Source organism: Acanthaster planci, linkage group LG06, assembly GCF_054643075.1.
Source record: "Acanthaster planci isolate LZ-2023a linkage group LG06, COTS_SCS, whole genome shotgun sequence".
Classification (NCBI taxonomy): Eukaryota; Metazoa; Echinodermata; class Asteroidea; order Valvatida; family Acanthasteridae; genus Acanthaster; species Acanthaster planci.
In genome coordinates this window covers 6,209,302-6,230,154 of record NC_141782.1, presented here as the reverse complement: position 1 = coordinate 6,230,154, position 20,853 = coordinate 6,209,302, and the positions used below count along the sequence as shown (strand labels likewise).

Genomic DNA, 20,853 nt, shown 5'->3' with positions numbered 1-20,853 from the left:
TCTTTTGTTCACGAACCTGGCTCAGTGCACTGCTGACCTCTTTTCAATAGGGGCCAGATTAGCGTGCAGCAGGGCTGTGTGGCTCATCGCTGCAGTGGTGGAGCACTTTTGTCCCCGGTGGTAATCCGCTCGCTCTCAATGCCCCAAACCCTGGTATACGGTTTCAAAACAAGGCTGGATTATCACCATTTTTTAGGGTGAAAAATGTCAGTAATACCCAGCAGCCTAGTCTTTTGTTCAGAGTACGGTCTTTTGTTACAGGGCCTTGTTTCCTTTGTCCGAGTTCGGAGACCCGGCCACACATATAAACCATACATCTCTGATTCCCGAGTCCCTGGCAGGAAGTGGTTAATAAGGGAATAAATGTGTGTTTGGCTAGTCTTTAATGTACGTATAAGACTGGCTCTGGGGAATAGACACAACCAACAATGTATGCCTGAGCCACAGGCGAGGGCATTATCAGCATTCACTCTCCCGACCTGCCATTCAAAAATACCATTTTTTTAGTCAGAGATTCAAAATGTGTCAATAAGTGACGAATTTCTAACAATTTTGTTCTGGAATTTTACTTTTATTTTCCTGAACACCCTGTCCATTTTTTTACGATAAATTCCTTGTAAAAGTGGTCCAAAAGAATCTCCATATATGGACTTGGCACACGTGTGGCATGTTCTGCATGCCGCGTTGCATGCCGACTTTTAACCAATAGGGATGGATTCACTGTCTCATATCCAGGTGCCACAGCATTTTTTACGCAGCGGGCATTATCAAATCTGAGTGGGCATTATCAAATGTTAATACACGGTCACAATGTACGTTGTTGAATAGGGATTTTACTGCTGACGTCGTTAGCTATGCCCACTTGTAATGGCAGCATTTTGCCGGTTATCGCTCGCGCGCGACGGTACGGACCTCAACAACAAGCAGCAGTACAGCAAGCCAACATTCGCTCAGCTCAAGGGCAAACAAATGCCTGAGACGTGTTGTGCCGTCGGCTGCACATACCAACGAGGGTGTATTTAAGCAAAACCTAGCAGACAAGAAAAGATGTGAAAATTGGGTAGCAGCATTTCGACACCGGGATTGGCAACTACGGATATGCAACAAATACTTCATATCAGGTTCATTTCAGGCATGTCAGGGGTAATTTTGGCTTTTCTGTGTGCGTCAATCATTAATGTAAGCAACTAACAAAAGGGTACGCGATGGATATTATCCGAATGGTTTATATTTTGTACTGGGCCGTAATAATCAGCTACAATCGTTCCTTTTTCAGCGTTGACTGTGATAAAGCCTGCAGTCCATGACTGGACATGCCAGCTTCGGTCGAAAATGAGCACCATTCATACCCTCGTACTAGCTTAGTTGTGTTCGGAAAAAGTGAGCAAATTTTCCATTCAATTTTCATGTCTAAAAATTGTCCATATATAAATAGTATTTTTTAGTTTATTATATACATATGAGACCACTACAAGGTTCATACTGTACAATTACATGAAAAAAATTTAAAGAAAAAGAAAGAAGAAAAATTACTATAAACAGAACCCCAAGAATCCTTTTCTAAAACATCAGACACATAAAAATATATGTAGATAGGATATTATAATAAATTGTATTTGTTGTTAATCATTAAAACCAAACACAATCCAACAAACAAAAATACAAGCTCAACAAATAACACGACAAATCTCAAGTTAAAAGCGGAGAAAATCTACAGAAAAATTGTAAATTAAAATTCAATAAAACATGTTAAGAACTTGCAGGTCCTGGTAACAAAGTGCCAATCAAAGACAACCCCATCTCCTGCATTCCCTGCAGACTTTGAGTTGATTGAGGTTGTATTATCCGCCCGACTGCCAGATAGGTTTTTATGCCACAAGCACAAGGTTCTCACTTATATGACCGTAATTAACGGACGACACTGTCTCTGTTGTTTGCTCCACAACTGACCAAAATCTTTGTTGAAGCTCTCCTCAAAAAATGGGGTTGACGGACTGATGGACTGATGTACAACAATCAATCAGTCGAGGGGCTAATCTGATGGGTCGACGGACTAATCTGATGGGTCGACGGACCAATCTGATTGGTCGACGGACTAATCTGATGGGTCGACGGACTAATCTGATGGGTCGACGGACTAATCTGATGGGTCGACGGACCAATCTGATTGGTCGACGGACTAATCTGATGGTCGACAGACTAATCTGACGGGTCGACAGACTAATCTGATGGGTCGACGGACTAATCTGACGGGTCGATGGACTGATCTGATGGGTCGACGGACTAATCTGATGGGTCGACGGACTAATCTGCTGGGTCGACGGACTAATCTGATGGGTCGACGGACTAATCTGCTGGGTCGACGGACTAATCTGATGGGTCGGCGGACTAATCTGATTGGTCGACGGACTAATCTGATGGGTCGGCGGACTAATCTGATTAGTCGACGGACTAATCTGATGGGTCGGTGGACTAATCTGATGGGTCGACGGACTAATCTGATTGGTCGAAGGATCAATCTGATTGGTCGACGGACCCCTGTAATATTAGGAAAATAACATATTTACATGTAGATAATACAGCATTTACAACATACACATTACATGGTGCAAATACTTTGTACACACACTTGTAGTAAAATGTCATAGGTCATACACTGTGGCTTGAGTGTATAGCCTTGAGTTCTCTTATTACCAATACACGGCTGTTCAACAGTTACGACCACTGAAGGAATGTGACCAACTACACACTTTCTTGGGTAGACAGTCTGTGTCCTCGAACTAAAACATCTTAGGTGACAGTCTTCACATAAAACATCATAAAATGACTTAGTGCACACAAAATAAAACTCTTAATCTCTGTTGGTGGGCATGAACTAACTTTGAAATCTGGCATACAAAAAATTGTAAAAACACTTCCAAAAGAGTGTGATATTGCTTGAAATATAAATATACAATATAATTCAGGAGCTAACCTGGATATGTTAAGCTTTTCTCCTACTTTTGGCTACACCCGCCTTGACATAAACACAGATGCCACTTGAACTATATAATAGAACAGAAATTTATCCTTACAAGGTGTCCAAACATCATCATCAATCACAAACTAGGTCACTGTTGAATTGAGTTTGACAAACAACGGGGTAATCAAAACAAGTGGAGGGAAGTACACTAAAATAACTTTAGATGAATGCAGTGATTGAGATTGATCACAAAAACAAGCAAGCAATACAAGTCCATTAGAAGTGACACAGTTTCTACTAGTCATCAATGTCATCAAAATAAATTCAAAATGAAGTTACATGTACATACAGGTAGATTACAACTGGAAAATATTCTAAGGACAGCAACTCACCCCATATGGCTACTGTGTCGACTTATGTGTCTGGGCTGTTGACCGGTGGTCTGCTGGGTGGTATGGATGCAGACTGAATTCAGACCCTAGCATAGGCCCTTAAATGCCCTTTGGAGTCTCTTGATGGACATTTACATCAAGAATACAATTGGTCACTCACATATTTGACCAAACCCTCCTTGAAGTTTGGTTTGCATATAAACTTCCCCATTGGTCAAATCTTTGAAGGTTCACTGTTTAACTTCACTAATCAGCGGAATTAGCAAATTTGATGATCTTGATCCCAGGCCCCAACAACCTGCAAGTCTGCAACCTCCAATTTGATTATACTCCCAGACAATTGAAATTGCCATTCTGTTTCTAAAAATACTTGGTCGGGACTGTGGGAAAGTTCCCCTAAAACAATGGACTGAATTAACTGGGCTGGATTTCCTGACAATAAAAAAAGTATTGCATATGAACAGAATAATTATTTTAGAACACTAGCAAGTGTACCTGGCCACGCAGCATTTTGGTATTTGGAGACCTGCAGTGGTGGTACTTCTGCAATTCCTACTGCAGACACTGACTCTGTAAGGTGGGAGAATGCCTCTTAAAGTCATGGAATTCAGTAATTTGTTACTGAACTTCAGCAGTACATGTAACTTACTTCTAGATTCCAGTATGGGGAATACTAATGTAATGAGTGCAGTCGTGTATGAATAATCCCTGTGCCTGAGAAGGCTTCAAAAGGCTTTCTATGGTCTTGCCACACCAGGCTGGCGTACTCTAAAACGGGATGAATATAACATTTATCCACATCAAGTGGGTCAGATACCAGTGCACAAGTTACCTGAGAATGCATAAGGTATACAATCTACTTGATGCTTTAGTTATAATATCAGCAATATGAACATCCCATTTTAAATTACATGTATATTGAATAGTCACTCCAAGCAATTACCAGACGTTACACAGCTAAGTGATGCACATTTATTGTGACAGGTGAGTGTGTGTTAGCCTTCCTTCCCGAGTCAATTATCATAGTATGACATTTAGATGGTTTGGTTAGTACTTTATTATCAGAACACCATTGTGACAAGTCATTAAGAGAGGCCAGCATGTTATATGTTTGGCCGTGACTGATAACTTCACCTATCATTACATTATCTACGTACATGTACTTCCATGTACAACCTACTCCTGCGGTTTCCAAATGCTGCACCATTAACCAACACCAGAAACAGGATGGGTCCCAATTTGGTGCCCTGAGGTACTCCACATGAAATCCCTAACAGATAAGTGACCATTGAGTTTAGTATTAACCACTTTGCGCCGGGCCCATTTATCCATGTTGATTCTGCTGGGCCGGGTGATTTTTCCCTTTTTTCTGTTTTCAAAATTCTTTAAAACTTCGTAACTTCATTTACTGGACGTTCACACCCACACGAATGACTGTCTGGTGGCTACTCTAATCTGACAGATAACATCTGACGCCTGAATATTTCAACCAGGCCTGCCGCCTTGTAAAAAGAGCCCAGATTGTGATTGTAATTTTCTTTTGTTCCTAAATCCGGGACAGTGCACTGCTGAAGTCTTTTCAATATGGGCTAGATTAGCATACCATACAGCGGTATTGTATTGCTCATCAATGGAGCACTGGAGTGCTTTTGTCCCCAGTGGTAATGCACTCACACTGATTGCTACAAACTGTTGTATAATCTGTCAAAACAATGAGAGATTGCCTCCGCTATTGACAAATGAAAAAAGATGGCAATTCCAAGCAACTCAATCTTTCGTTCCAATTAGGGTCTTTTGTTACAAGGCCCAGCTCTTTTGTCCAATTTCGGGCAGTCCTGCATTAGATGTACGGAAAACAAACCCAAAACTGGGCTCCTTGGTGCAAAGTAGTCAATACGTACAAGGTTTCAAAACAACTGGACTTGGAAAGGAACTGGAGAGTGTAAGTACAAAAAATAAATTCATAGAAATAAATATTTAAAATAATAAAAAAATTAAAGATGCTCTTTCACATATAATCACAGGGTTCCAGCTGGGTTCCAGCTGGAAAATTTCAATTAATAACCACAGCTGCAGCCAAATGTTTGATTTTCTACAAATTTACAAGCCAACATCATGTATTTTTGTAGCCAATTTGTTTGACAATAAAGATAAACAAATAACACATGATTCGCTCTGATTATTTTCAGTTTGTGTGAACTGCTTTTCAAATGGATTATTACAAACGGACAAACATTTAATAAAAACTACATCCTGTACGTCTAATATTTCAAATGTTTGTTGGAATTAATTTCCATACGTCTCATATTTCATAAGTTTTGCTGTAAGTTATTCCAAGGTGCATGTAAGTACATTTGAAGAATATATGCACATATGAATGATTCAGATACCAAGAATACAAGGTTTTTCACCAGACCACAGTTTGAATGCCTGATAGAAATCAAACACACTTCTTGGAAGACCTGCAGCAGCAACCCTCATCAAGGCATCCAGTTTGTCAGGTTTGAGGTTGCTCCATTTTACACGTATATAAAGCAAGCACAAAATTATGCGGAGACTTAGTGTTTTTATTCATGTTCAAAGCCCAGGAAGTAAAACGCAACTTGTACATTTGTGGAGCCCACACATACCGTACCTGTTCACCGACCTACACTCAACCAGACTCGGGCCGCGACAAATTTTTTTTTAAGCTTGCCAGATCGGGCAGGCATGCAATAAATTTGCTTCCCCAAATTGGATCAACAATTGCCCAAGGTTTCTCGAAATCTGCGATTATTATGGTTATTTAACTTAGGCCTACTGCATGTAAGCAGTCTTTTATTTGGCCCAAAAAATAGTTGTGCTTCCGATTACACAATCGGGCATTAGGTCAGAAAATTTTTTGGTGGGAGGGGGCAATTATTTGTGCTGATTGAATAGCATGAATGGGAACGACGGCTCCCAAAATTATCTCAAGAGTGATGAACACCTGTGTTAATCTATATAAAAAATTTCAACAGTCAACAATTCACCAGAATTATGGACAATTCACAGTGCACACAGTGCTACTCAGGCAATCATGACAGCAAACTGGCCAACAATGTCCGAGTATCTCGTGGTAAGCACACGTGATGCATCCAGACCAGCGGGCGATAAACCTTGTGCTGCGGCAGGAATTTTTTGAAACACGCTCGCTTCAACTTTCAAGTATGAGCAAAACAACCTCAAATTAACCCCCTGACAACGGGAATTTCTTCTTTAAGAATTCCAGCCTTGCTTGGCCACCAAGGCCACCTGACAAACCGCAAATTCCTGGTTTGATGCCCTACGTGCTCTGCACGCTTTGAATTACATGGTGAAAAGGCTGATTGTTGCGGCTCTACTCACCCTTACACATTCCTGTTGCCTCTTTTCAAAGTGGGGACTATTGTGAAGCAAAAGATGATGATGCAAAATCGGCCTTTTCATTTCTGGGCTACGCACAAAGACCAATTACCATATATAAAAGCGCCAGGGACTGCCTTCTTTCACCGTATTAGCTGAATATTAGAATATTAGCTGAAAAGCAGGCCGAGGATCTCAATTTTTATGGCGGCTGTAGCCGCCTCCCAGTGCAAAGGGGTTAAACTCATGAACACAGAAAATACATACATAAATAACTTGCAGAAAACCTTTACAACATCGATGATTTTTTTGACCTGCAGCTTTAGGGTTGCATGCAATATGCATGTACGGCTGATGTAGTGTAATCGACCAGAGTGTACAGTACATGTATCAACTTCACGCGTTCTGTTGCTTATGCGCATGTGTTTTCACCACTGCGACAGCGAACGTAGGTGGGAACTGTTCGTGAAAGTTAGAAATTAAAAAATGAAATTTCATTGAGGAACAAGTAATAAGGTTTGTCTAAATTTGCAAAATAATTGCCAATTTTTCTTGCCAGGTCAATGATATAATAGCCAAAATTACAATTACTTGTCAATTGGCAAGAATGGCAAACGGCAGCTGTTTTACGGCGTTATAATGCCCCTTTACAGCGTTATAACACCCTTATTTAGGGCGTAATAACGCCCTACTTTCAGGCATAATAAACACCCTTTTACAGCGTAATAACGCCCTATTACGGCGTAAGAACGCCCTATTAAGTTGTTATAACACCCAATTGCGGTGTATTAACGCCCTATTAAGGCGATATAACGCCCACTTTTAAGGTGTAATAACACCATATCATGGCGTTATAACACCCTAATACGACGTAATAATGCTCTACAGCATCCACACAATAACACACATGGCTCCGCTTAAGCGTGTAATATTTGCAGTTACTGTGGCCATCCTTGGACAGTTCAAATCTTGCAAGGTACACGTATCTGATAAAAGCCCCTTTGTCTGCAGGGAACAGAGCATGATTACGGCACAATTGGGCATTATAACACCATAATTTACAAGTAAATGCTTCTCAATTAACCCTGGACCGAGTTGACAAACCTGCTAATTTGTGAGCAGACAGAAGTGTTATAGGACATGAGTCCAGGACTCTGACTCAATTCACTTTTTGGTGACTCAGACTCGACCCGAGTCACATAGTAAATTAACTGACTCAACCACTTTGAATCAGACTTGAGCTTGGTGATTCGTGACTCAAGAAAATGTTTTCATAACAAAAAAGAAAACTTTTTACAAATTTGAGAAGAGTGCAAGTTTCTTTCTATACATAACTCGATGGCGGACGGCAGAAAATCGCATGCAGGGGTTCATGACCACACGCACACACGTACAGCAGGCCCTATGGTGTCATATAAAAGTGTCTGCTACCAAGGAGTTCTGCTTAAACTCGTCGGTATGCATGATGTACAGCACTACATAGAGGGATTTCACATTAGTGCCCTCTGCACATATCAGCATTGAAACCGAGGCCCTTTGTGTTGAACCTCGACACCGCCCGCAGAGTCGACACGGTACATGCAGTATCCGGTTCTTAAGTGTGATGCCACTCCAGTTTAAACCGCCCACTGTACATGTAGATACGCGACCATCGCAGGTACATTAGTTTGCGGTAAAATTGCCGTTATTTTTTCATTTGATTTGATGTGTGGAATCATCCTGAAAGACTCTTCCACAAAAATGTGCAGCCTGAAAAGTCTGAATTTAACATATCTTTATGTATTTTGTGTCTTGACTCCTTACTTTCATTCGTCTGATCACATTAAGAATTGAAGCTGACACGTAAAGCCTAGTTTTCAAACGCGAAAGTGAACAGATCGACGATTAAAGCATCGTATTGGGATCGCTCTATTCAATAAAGCTACATGTAATACAAGGTGGACACTATATGGCATCACATCAGAGCGTTCAAACATGCCATCAGCAGTTTACAAAATGAGACCAGTCTACCCTAACACATCTTGTGTTTTAAAATGTAACAAAAAGCTTCTGTCAGGAGATGGGGTTCCAGCTTTACCGAACATGGGCTCCATCAGGGTACTTGTTCTGGACCCTTGCATAGAAGGTTAATAAAGTAAAGAAATAAAGTAATACCTTCTTGTAGCCAAAGTTTACATGGTGGATTCTTTTCATTTCGGATGAAAAAGCTAGCTTTTCCTTTGTAATGAACCATAGCTCTTTGGAAAAAGATTTATTAACCTAAGCAATCTGAACAAGAAGCATATCAAGCAAAAACCACAGAATTCAAGGTATGCTCGGCAAAAAAAAAAGACTTGAGGCATGTGACTCATGCTCAAGGCTTTTGACTTTTGACAACACTGGCAGACAGGATCACAATGTACACAGTAGAAAAGGCTAGTGAAATGACCTTTGTGATACTGCAGCTGGTATTGGACATGTACAAAGTAACAGAGCCTACAAATCTTTCAATAATTCTTATCTTGGCATTTCAAATACTTTAAAAATGAGTGTATACCCTCCATGTACTGGTACATGTATATGTACACATGTACAATCACACTTACGATAAGGTAATCCTGAGTGTTTTCCCACTTCAAAGTCGAAATGAGCCCAATCATTTGGTGCAGCAAAAAACCAACCAAGCCGGTAGTGAAGCCAATCAGGCCCATCATTACCCATCGATCCCAGTCCAACCTATATGTAAGTCAAACAAAGCAAACATTTTTACAGTACTGCTGGGAAGTAATGACTAAATGGAAATAGCTGAAAGCAGTTATCATTTTTAATACCATTCTTTCTGTGTACTGTATATGATTAGGATCTACTACATGGTAGCATCGATACCTAATAGTCTTTGGAGAGCAAACACAAGCGTTTCTTGAGCCCAAGTCATCCTAAGATCAACTGCCATTATGGATATTAACCAGAGTAGCAGTATATATATATGGATAACCAGTGTAATAGTACCAGAATAATGTCATTTCATTTAACTTTGCCAAGAAAACAGGAAAATGTGTCAAAATATGAAACTACAGCAGTGAAGTTGTCATGCCTCCCTGCAACTTTTATACATGTACATATATGCAAATAACTTCATTTGAGTAAACACACAAAACTGTGTATTTTCTCTCAACGGCCACACACAGTGACTTGCATGTACATGTATTTTGCTATCATGTTGTGATCTCTCCTCCGACTATCAACAATTTATGGCTATGTGAAATGAGTCAAAAGTCTAATTAATTGATCAAATCCAAGGTAAATGTTGAACATAATTTAAAAAATGAACAATTCTTAATTCAATCACCATTGCCATCCACATCACTGACTACAACATATCCCACCCCAAGTTGACAAATCCACTCACTCTTCCTAATTCCCCCCAAATTCCCACCTGAATCTCCATCCCGCCCAGCCACTATCCCATCCCAAACCCCAACTCCCCAACCCAACCCTACCAAAATCCTAACCAGATTGGAATGCTTATTCAATTCTAGAAAACCTAACTGTCATGACAATTTGCATCTAGCACAGTGTACTCATGCATATATTATGTACGTGTCATACAATTTATAGCTCTAGGTCATACAAAGGAAGTTCTGGGCATTTGAACCTGCCTTTTCTAATCCTCTGTCATGTCTGTAATCCTCCATTCAGTGTTGGAGTACTCATACTTGTACTCAGGTACGTCTCAAGTTCTGGCAAGTACTTGACCCATACTTGATTTTCAGTAAACTCAGCCCACACTTGGAACTAAATCAGAAAACTTGGTACTTAGATTCTTGCACCTCAATACAACCCGGTCTCCACTGTTTCACTAATAAAAACCACCACAAAAAGGACCTTTGATAAAAAAAATCTTTTGGGGCATTTAAAATGCACCAGATATAAGGTTTGATTCTTCTTCCCTTGGAGTCATATCACTGGACCCTCTTGATCTCAAGCCATTGCATTTTAAACCCCCCTTCTGGTAATCTTGGGTACACTCCTGAAACTTTAACATTTGGGGGTTCAATTTCTTGTTTAATACATAAAATCCACTTCCGGGCAAGAAGCCTGTATAAGGATTAGGTTTGGTATTGATGAAATTTAAGAGGAAAGCAAACAATAATGACATAATTATAGTTACCTGGCCAGCCTGGACAGAAGTTATTATTACAAAGGCTCGCATTTGCTTGACAGCTTGCCAAAAAATGAAGATACCAGTGGTGGTAAACTTGAACTAATTGGATCTAGTCACTTATGTCTTGCAAAAGATTGTCAGCAGACTGCCTTATAATGAAATGTTATAACTAAAACTACATTGTACAAGGGCTTCAAATACTTGACTGTAACAAAGATCAGTACCACATTGCAGATAGGTGACATTGTTATAAATCTGTCTGAAGCTATCTGTAAAATGGCATAATTAAACCATAAGTTGCATTGTGCGCTGTGAAAAAAAATGCTTGAATTCCCTGCATGTACATGTACATAACAATCTTTAGAGCATGTACTGGTACCTGTACATATAGGCTCAGGTCAAACCCTAACATTGTCTTCCAAGTCCAATGCCACAGCCCTAATAGTCCCAAATCCTCCAATTTCAATAGGATTTCACATGGGGGTAACGGTTAAGAGTCCATCTTCCAGGCTATAGCCTACACAACTGTGCACTTTCCGGGAAGTTTAATGGTGTAGTGAGGCAATTATCAGATGCCACACACAAAGAAAATGAAAAATGGCTTGTGCATGGACAAGTGTGTTAGTGTTGTCAACATGTTAATCTCAAAATATGCTTTCCAATTGCCTCCTCTTTATATTTACAGTTAGTTCAAAAGTTTAATGGGTTACATGTACATGTACCTTTCCAATGTGGAAAGCATGAGCTGTTCTTTAACTGCCACAAATGTTTGAACTTGGTGATGCCACAAATGTACTATGCACACCCAAGTAGAGATTTAAGTCTACTGTTAAAACTCTCTTGAAAGAAATAATTTAAGCTGTTCGTAAGGTATTTGGGTTGTACACTGGAGACAAATGGGATTTAAACAAAGACTGCTGTTATGGTAGTATTTAATAGATATAGAAAGTTATACCGCAGTTTCCAACCTTAAAATGAATAACCAAATTATTGATCATGACCATTTTCATTTCCTTACTATTAAGAACTCTATTCCACTAAAGCCACATACATGTACATGAAGAGAAAGTACCTTTTAGGCTGCTGTTTCAGCCAATTTTCATACACATGACTATGAGATGGCAGATAATCTACACTCTCATAGCTAGCTAGAAGTTCTTTTTCTTGCTCAGTGTACTGGTGATTGACATAGCGACTCTCAAAATCTCGACCTCTGGCAAAAAACCCACTCTGATCATCAGTTGGATGAATCCCTTCTGTGTTATCAGCAGCTTGGAAGGTGACTCTGCGCTTAGAACTATTCATACTGGCAAGGAGGTTGAATAAGTCAGTTATTCCTGAAATGAAACAAAAAACACACAATAAAAGCAAGCCAAAGATAGTTTTATGGTCTATTTTACCAACACACACTGGTACTCCGAACAAAAGACCAGGCTGCTGGGCATTACCGACATTTTTCACTCTCAAAAGTGGTGATAATCCAGCCTTGTTTTGAAACCGTATACCAGGGTTTGGGGCATTGAGAGCCAGCGGATTACCACCGGGGACAAAAGCGCTCCACCACCGCAGCGATGAGCCACACAGCACCGCTGCACGCTGAGCCAGGTTCATGAACAAAAGACACTTATACAACACCGCACAATCTGGGCTCTGTTTATAAGGCTGCTAGCCTGGCTGAAATACTCGGGCGTCAATGAAGGTCACCTGTCAACTTAGAGTAGTGCCTAAAGATTACTTCGTGCGGCTATAAACGACCGTTAAATGAAATGATGAATTTTTGAAAGTTTTTGAAAAACTGAAAAAATGATAGTCATGTCGGCCCAGCATCATCAACATCGAAAAATGCCCCGGCATGAAGTGGTTAACGGCTGATACCTGATGGTCTGACAACTGTTCACTCCCCCCTTGAAAATCATTTTGTCACAATTTCTCACAAAATCAACAAACCCTTTGATTTCCACACAAATGGCCAAACACTCAGTAAGTTTTACGAACCTGGATCTGTTTACAAAATAGTGTAACATTTACATTAAGGCAGGTTCCTCAAAATATGGACCATTAGATAATGTTAAACTTTCGGGGTTCATTTTTCCTGAAGTGAACAGCAGTGATTTAATTTCTAATATTTGATGTAATGAGGCAAGTCATGGCTAATATCTGGAACAACGATGACCATGTCAACCTTTCCACTTAATTGGAGTTAATTAAAGTCTCGAACGTTAGCAATTTTGAGGGACATGAACTCCCTCTTAATATCCGAGCAAACAGAATTTACTGAGGAGTTATAATCTCCGAGGTAAATTTTACACAGATTTATATGTGGTGAAAGGTGATATTTACAAACATTAAAACCAAAATCACGAAATTAAAAAGTACCTGAAACAATTAATTGGGTCCCGAAGTCGGCAGTCGCAAACGTCATTCGATTCTGTCATTAGTGTCAAAAAATCGACTGCAAAAAAAGCGAGTAAAATCCATATATCGATGTACATGTACAACTCAAGCTTTAAAAAAGAGTGCAAACGAGAGCTTATCTGTCTGTTTACCAACAGAACAGATGGCTTTTTCGCAATGTTTTGCAATTTTGAACAATTTGTGTATACTGGAAAAGTAAAGGCAAAAATGCATAACAAATCATAAGATGACGTCATGATCATGTCATTAATTTGGAAAATACTTTGCATGTGGGTCGTCATTGGGTGTAAGTTTGATAATGATTGAAGATTGCTGAGTGACCAAAACTGTGCCTCAAAAACGTGTACAAAGTGAATGGGCCGAAAAAATATTAAAAAATCAATAAAAAATTACTTGATGACATCATCATGATGTCATGCATCATCTATGCATAAGGAGTCCTTCATTGGTGTAAGTTTAATGACATTTGGAAGTTGTTTAGGCACTAAAGTGGTGGCCAGAAAAAACGTGCACAAATTAGATGGCCTTTTGGGGAGAAAAAGAAGAGGAAGAAGAGGAAAAAGAAAAAAAAAATCAGAACAAAAAGAATGCCTTTTTTGCAAATTTGCAAAAAAACACCGCCAAACCATCATCCTTTTACGACTGGACCGATCACATTTTCTTGAAGTACATTCCCAAAAACTGCAGTCCAAAATAGCGATTGTGGCAATTTTGCGGCTTCCATCAATCTCTTGCAGTTACGTTAGAGAAACATTTCCCTGCACTGTTGCCTGTTTGACCTTTGATATCAGCCCAGATATAGCGCCCTCTTTTTTATTCAATATTCATTAGCCCCTCCACGGAATGGTGACGCTCAGCGATTTTTCTCTTCGGAACAATTTTTCTCAAAAGAAAATCCGTCATTCTGAATGACATTTGCCAAAAAAATGACGTTCGAGACATAAAATATGATTCAAGATGAAATTCAAATGCTCAGAGTTGTTAATTTTAATTTCCTTTTCAGCGGAGTTATCTCCAAAATAAACGGCAAAATGAAAATCGTGCATGGAATTTTCGAGCACTTCATGTGACAGCATTTTTGGCATTCTCGAACGTCATGCAGTTTCTGTCAAAATTCTCAAACGTCATCAAAATTCTGTTAAATATGATGTTTGCAACGAACATATTGTTCTCATTATAAATTTTTGATGCAGCCAAACTTAAAGATAATTTTTGGTGGCTGAAAAATACATGTATAAGACCTGGATAATATGTTGGTATAGTGAGAGTGATTATAAACGGTAAGAGAATGAAGAGAGCCAAACTTTCCTCATCATTTTCCGTCAATTTTGTGCTCTTTTTTGTGGCTTATATTTTTTAAAAGATATTTTTGGGTGCTTTAAAACACATCAGTCGAAAAATATACTGAATTCTCCTTCCTGTTGAAAGAAGTTTTGAAATCAAGTCCTCTGGTGTAAACACTTTGACATAAAACTTTAAATGAATTCAACTCCATTTGATTTGCACTGGTAGCCAACCAAATGTCTACCATAAGTACATATTATGCCTAATTATCCCCATATAATCATTTTTATAAATTTATCTGAAGGTGCTAATTTGTATTTTACATGGTCAAAGTCACTCTTTTAGAAGTTTTGAAAACTTCTAAAAGATTGAAAAATTTGAAAAATGACATCCGGATTTGCATTTTGGTCCATTGTATGAAGAACATGCCTTAAGCTAAAAAGACAATCCTTGTCTTTTTATTCTCAGAAGTCTGTGAAACCTTCTTTATACCTTATCTTTTTCTTCCATTCTGGTTATAAGTGGTCAGTTAATACTGTGTGTGTTTTAAATAGTATGGGAACTCCTTCGATTCAAACAATGCAAGTTTTAGATGTACAATTTTAATTTAATGTACATTGAATATTGGTACTTTCTGAACTGAAAAGAAAAGATAGGAGCTGTGTTGCAATTAGTCAAGCTATCACACAGCTGACAGACGTTGAGAGTACATGTATGTACATGTACGCTCAGTGATGCTGCTGATTTTCTGTAGTGTGGATAGGCAAAATGCTCAAGAATTTCACCATGAGGTAAACAAACCTCCCCATCTGACATCTAAGTTCATCAGGAAGGCACGTATGAAATTTGGTTGCACAAAAAGCTCTGATGGAAGGGTAATGGCACAATCAAAACAGCCAGAATGTGTTTACGGGAGTTTGTACATGTACATGGCAATCTTCAAGGTTTGTATAAACCTTACAGTTCTGAAAGTATATTATTGGTATGAGAATTGTAAACCTACATGTATAGTATAGAGCCTGAAAGTAAAAGGTAACACAATGAGCTTCTGGAACCCCTGCGCCATCCGCGTGTGGGGATTTTACATGGGCCCATCCTATAATTTTTTTAATTTCTAACTGAAACCACCCCAAGAAACACTCATGTCGAAACTTTCCCCTTGTCCTCCTCAAGTAATATTTAAGAAAAGTCATCTGGAGATGGGTGAAACATGAATTTCAAAAACAACCTTTCGCTTCCAGCAGTATGGTTCCTAGGTCTTCATGTTCATGCACGTTTATTTTCATTCCCCATTTTTACGTGAAAACGAGATTGTACAACGTTGCAAAGATTTACCTACCACAGTCAATGGGTTCCATATTCGGTTGAGTTGATATCAAGCAGGTCTCGTCAGCAAGTTAGAATCTTTTGTAAAAGCATGTTATTCAGTGTTATTGCTTTGAGTTTATTTCTTTATAAATTTCAATATCAGGATATTTGGGTCCGTTTTTTATTCTAGCTTTCACTAAAAGACCCCCCAAAAAGGTAACTGTGTAACATTTGTTCTGTTCATCTGCGTACGAGACCACAGAATTACATTTTAAGCCTTATTTATGTATTTTGCATGTTTTGGATTTTCGGAAGTGATACATGTACATGTATCACTTATGTATTCAGTATTCAGTATTTGGCAGGATATTTCTCTTTTAGGTCAGATCATTTTTCAGTTTCCATAAATTGACATGCTTGCAAATATTTTACAAAGGGCCTTTTCAAGAAGTAACTAAACAAAAAATATTACAAATTCTAAAATTTCTGCTGGTTATTTTTCATATCCAAGGGTTCCAGAAGCATGCCATCAAGGGTCAACTCTAGGCTCTATTACAGTAATAGGTCGACCCTGTAGGAGTATGTCACGATTCAGTTTTTACTGCAATGATGTCTTTTGTTAATAAACCATCCATTCATAAACCATCCAATCCTCCATGCTTTATAATAGCTTTTGCTAAATAATTATTAATCTGAATATCATGAACTCGGAGAGAAGTATTTCATACGCTAAACGATTCCGAAGGGGTCACGCTCACTGTCACTTCGCCCATTTTCCACTTCGCCCACAACCACTTTACTAGTATTTACCACTTCGCCCCAACCTATAAAAAAATCACTGGTCAACATACTAAAAATCTAATTTTATACATGGAGTGGAAAGGTGGGTTTACTTACTGTTTCTTCACTAACATTTAGGCCGTTTTCCAATACTCGACTTCGTCTCCGATTGACGCTTCGTTCCGAAAACCAATACCCGATTGTAGGCCTGAATCCAGGCTGAAATTGGCACTAAATTCCGGCCGGATTTTTGGCTGCACGTTAATATTTTTACGGCTGCAAGTAGTCGTTAACACGTACGTAATGGACAGCAATTCTACGGAGGCCGATCACGGCATAGCAGCAAGAGCACAGGAACGCCCACAAACAAAATACAGAAAAAAGCAATGTTAAAATAAATCCTTCGCTGGAATGTATCTTAGCTATGAAACAACGTGAACAACTGAAAATTTGGTTCTTTTATTTCACCAACAGGTGAAAAATGGATGAGAGCGCTAGTACGTCTTGTTTATTTTTGTAGTTTTCAAACTTGAGAATGTGTTGACCCTTTTGAGGTAATTCGACTTTGCAAGGCGCCGTGTCCATTCCTTGGTAATCTTCTTGGTGTTTGTTGCGTCTCTATTCTGTTTGAAAGTGAGACAAGCAATTAAAACACCAGTATGATTTACCGTTGTGATTGCTGAAGTCGCCCATAAATCTAGAGAAACTTTTAATCTAGCAATAGTGAGCCGTTTCACCCAGGCTAAAATAAACTAAATTGATTGGCTCGCCTATGTGTTTAGTTTTTTGAAGTATATAGACACCGTCTTTTCCTGTGTAAACGAATACACTGATCGCTAAGTAGTTTTGTGATTCGATGCGTGAAATCTGTAAAACCGGTGTTGGAAAGTCCACGTTTGTGAAATTTAAACTGTTTGCTGTCGTATATGTTGAAGTTCTTACCTGGTATCTGGATTGATTTCGAGTTGACTTTCACTTTGTCAGAATATAAGCCTAACGCAGCTCTTAACGCCCAGCGAATGCACTCCGAGGTCTTCCTGTTTTGAACGTTGATGATCGCTGTTTTAACCACCAGTTCTTTAGGCAATGAAATGTAAGTCGCTCCTACAGGGTTATACCGCACCACGTTGATGTAAAACGCGACGACAGTAGTGGGGGGGACTGTTTGGTACACTTTTTATAGTACACTTGTTTATGGTACATTTATTTATGGTACATTATTTATGGTACACTGTTTATAGTACAATTGTTACGGTCCAATGTTTAGGGTACACGTTGACCCATAATTATATATAACGGGTTTGCCCTTACCCAACGTATATTAATATGCACTGTATGCTCAGTGCTTGTCCGAGAGCTTGCGAAAAAAACCTCACAAGCTTACTCGGGTGGGACTCGAGCCCACGACCTCCTGCTTACTAGTGCAGATGTCTTAACCACTCGACCACCGAGCTTGCCGGGGTCGGCTGGCCGGTCCGAGTCAAATGAAGCAGCGGGTACCGCGAACTATTATCAAGATGTAAATATACGTTGGATAAGGGCAAACCCGTTATATATAATTAACATCTCCCCAACGCAAAAATACATCTTGATAATTGATCCAAAATCTTAAAATGTTCCCCAACACAAGAGACCCACGGCCGGGCAGGAGGTCCGGACGTAAGTAACATTACACTATAGACCGTGGGCCGACCGTTAGGCCCCCAAATGGTTGTGATCGCGATACAATAGAGGTTGGCCGACCGGGAAGTCCGGAAGTAATCTGGAAGGTATGAGTCATAATCCCTACACAAAGGTACCAGGCAGTGGCTCCGGCATTAATCCTTAGACCAATAGACCGTGCAGTATAACAGGGAGTGCTGACGTAGCAACTCTGTGTCGTAAAAAAAATAGTATAAAAAACAACGCGTCACGGGTTAAAATTTAGTCATAACCATGGATATCTACCAAGAAATACACAATTGTCAAACTTACAAAGAACTGGGTCTCATTCTCGAGACGTTTCAACTGATCAACACGGGTGCGGTAACAACGACGACCACCCGGACGATGGCGTTGACCCGTGGGCGGAATTTGAGAGGATGTTTGAGAGGACGAGGGGGCGGAAGAGCTACCGGAGGAGGAAGACGAAGATAACCAGCCGCCTAGGAACAGGATTCGCGTGGAGAGACTGCAAGATTATTACGATATTGTAGACGTTAATGAGAAGTTTGTAAAAAAGTATCAAGCCTCCACGTATGATTACAAAGTTCAGTTCAGGAACATGGACCATTTATCATTACGAGAGTTTTTACCACGCCTGGGTTCCATTTTCGAGATCATTTTGGAGAGGTTAACGGACGGTCTCCCCGCCGAAGACAGAGTAAGGTTGGTGTTTCAATCGGCTCACTTGAATTTTCCCATTGCTCTGCCATTTCTACGCGTCGACGAATTAACGGTCGAGAGATTTCTGGCTCGTATCGAGCAAGTGTTGCAGTCCTACCAATTTATTCGATTGGACGATAGGGTTGATATTCATTTCGTGCACATACGGATGCAAAAAGGGGGCAGGACCCAAACTCACGGTGTGGTGAAAATTCGAGATGTGTTACGCAATAAGAAGTCGATCATTCAGATTAAAGATGATGTGACGGAACTGTGTTGCGCCAGGGCGATCGTGACGGGGATAGCTACTATAGAAAACCATCCCAAAGTAAAACAGATCAAAATTTGCAAATTTCAGGACGTCTTACCCAAATACCGCCTTGTGGTGTTATCGTTCGATCATTGTAACGCCGCCATTTTCAAAGGGCCTGTCCGCCGACATACCATCTACCTGTTCTTTCACGACAATCATTACAATCTGATCACGTCCATGAAGGCATTTTTAAACAGGGGTTATTATTGCGACAAGTGTCAAGTGGGGTATAATGCCAAAGAAAAACACACGAGATGCGCAGATGACTGCAAAGTGTGTATGTCTGTCGGCTGCCCTTAGGGTGATAGACACTCGGGTGCACTGTTTGGAATGCAACCGCAATTTCAAAGACCAAAGGTTTTTCGATAATCACAAGAGTAAAATGATCCAGGACAAAACAGTCTGTCAAACGTATTATCGGTGCAAGCGCTGCAATGTGTTCGTGAATATCAATATGAACGGCAAGCGCGGAGAACACGACTGTACCCAAAGGTATTGTTCCATTTGCAAAGAAATGGGATCGATCGATCATCAGTGTTTTATCAAACCCGTGGAAAATAGTGACAACGACGATTCTCCCCCACACGCAAACGAGGGTAGCGCGGATAGGAGTACGGACCGTGACTGTAGGGCGGGTGGAAACAAAAAGGCCAAATGTAAGAAAGAAGTGGCCAAATACGTGTTCTTTGATTTTGAATGTACTCAAGATGACGGCGTTCACGAACCCAACTTGTGTGTTGCTTGCGTGGTTTGTGAGTTTTGTGCCGAAAGGTTGGAGAACGACCCGATGTATAAATCGTGTCAGCACTGTTCGCATTTGCGCGAGAAGATTTTCAGGAGTGATAAATGTAAGGAAGAGTTCTGCGATTGGCTGTTCAGTTCCAAAGATACGCTAAATTCAATCGCCTTGGCGCACAATCTGAAGGCGTACGACGGGTATTTTTTGCTCAGTTACTTGTACGATAATACTATCTTACCCGAGATCATATACACGGGGTATAAAATACAAGCCATCATGTTACCACAGTTTAAACGTAAAGTGATCGATTCCATGAATTTTCTGCCCATGGCGTTGGCCGAGTTGCCCCAAGCCTTCGGTCAGAAGGAATTGCACAAAGGATTTTTCCCTCACTTCTGGAATACGAAACAAAACCAAGATTACGCGGGCCCCTACCCCGATGCTAAATACTACGACCCGGAAGGTATGAGCTCGGATAAGAGACAGGAATTCTATAGTTGGTACGAGAAACAAAAGGGGAAACAGTTCGTACTGCAAGACAAATTATTGAAGTATTGTATCAGCGACGTCGATATGTTGAGTCGTTGTTGTCTACAGTTTCGCGCGTTGTTCAAGAGGGTCACTTCCACGGGGGAGGGCGTCCCGGTGTGGATCCCTTCAAGAGTTGCATCACCATCGCTTCCGCCTGTAATTTAGTGTACAGGAGGAATTTTCTACGCGCAGATACCACAGCCATCATCCCCCCTCATGGTTACGACAATGAAGAAAATCAATCCAAAGTCGCGCTGC

The 20,853-nt window shown here is 40.1% G+C and overlaps 1 protein-coding gene and 1 long non-coding RNA gene across 8 annotated transcripts in view; both read right to left on the bottom strand.

Moving 5' to 3' along the window:
- Window positions 1-17,722, bottom strand: part of LOC110988817 (chloride channel protein B-like) — a 167,512-nt gene extending 149,790 nt beyond the window's left edge. For 4 of the 7 annotated variants that reach the window (XM_087137605.1, XM_087137607.1, XM_087137608.1 and 1 more), the window contains exons 1-5: window positions 17,591-17,722; window positions 16,766-16,964; window positions 13,238-13,313; window positions 11,934-12,198; window positions 9,303-9,432 (exon numbers count right to left, since the gene is read on the bottom strand). In XM_087137605.1, coding sequence (XP_086993731.1) covers window positions 9,303-9,432; window positions 11,934-12,198; window positions 13,238-13,283 — 441 coding nt within the window. In that variant the 5' untranslated portion in view covers window positions 13,284-13,313; window positions 16,766-16,964; window positions 17,591-17,722. Of the gene's footprint in view, window positions 1-9,302; window positions 9,433-11,933; window positions 12,199-13,237; window positions 13,314-16,765; window positions 16,965-17,590 lie in introns of those variants that run through there. The other 3 variants (XM_022252684.2, XM_022252687.2, XM_022252691.2) reach the window with 3 other exon arrangements.
- On the bottom strand, window positions 551-9,296 carry LOC147798771 (uncharacterized). Its single transcript, XR_015425553.1, has 2 exons — window positions 2,975-9,296; window positions 551-2,538 (listed from the first exon to the last, which is right to left on the bottom strand). It is a non-coding gene; the product is annotated as an uncharacterized LOC147798771 (long non-coding RNA).
- Window positions 17,723-20,853: the final 3,131 nt, after the last annotated feature.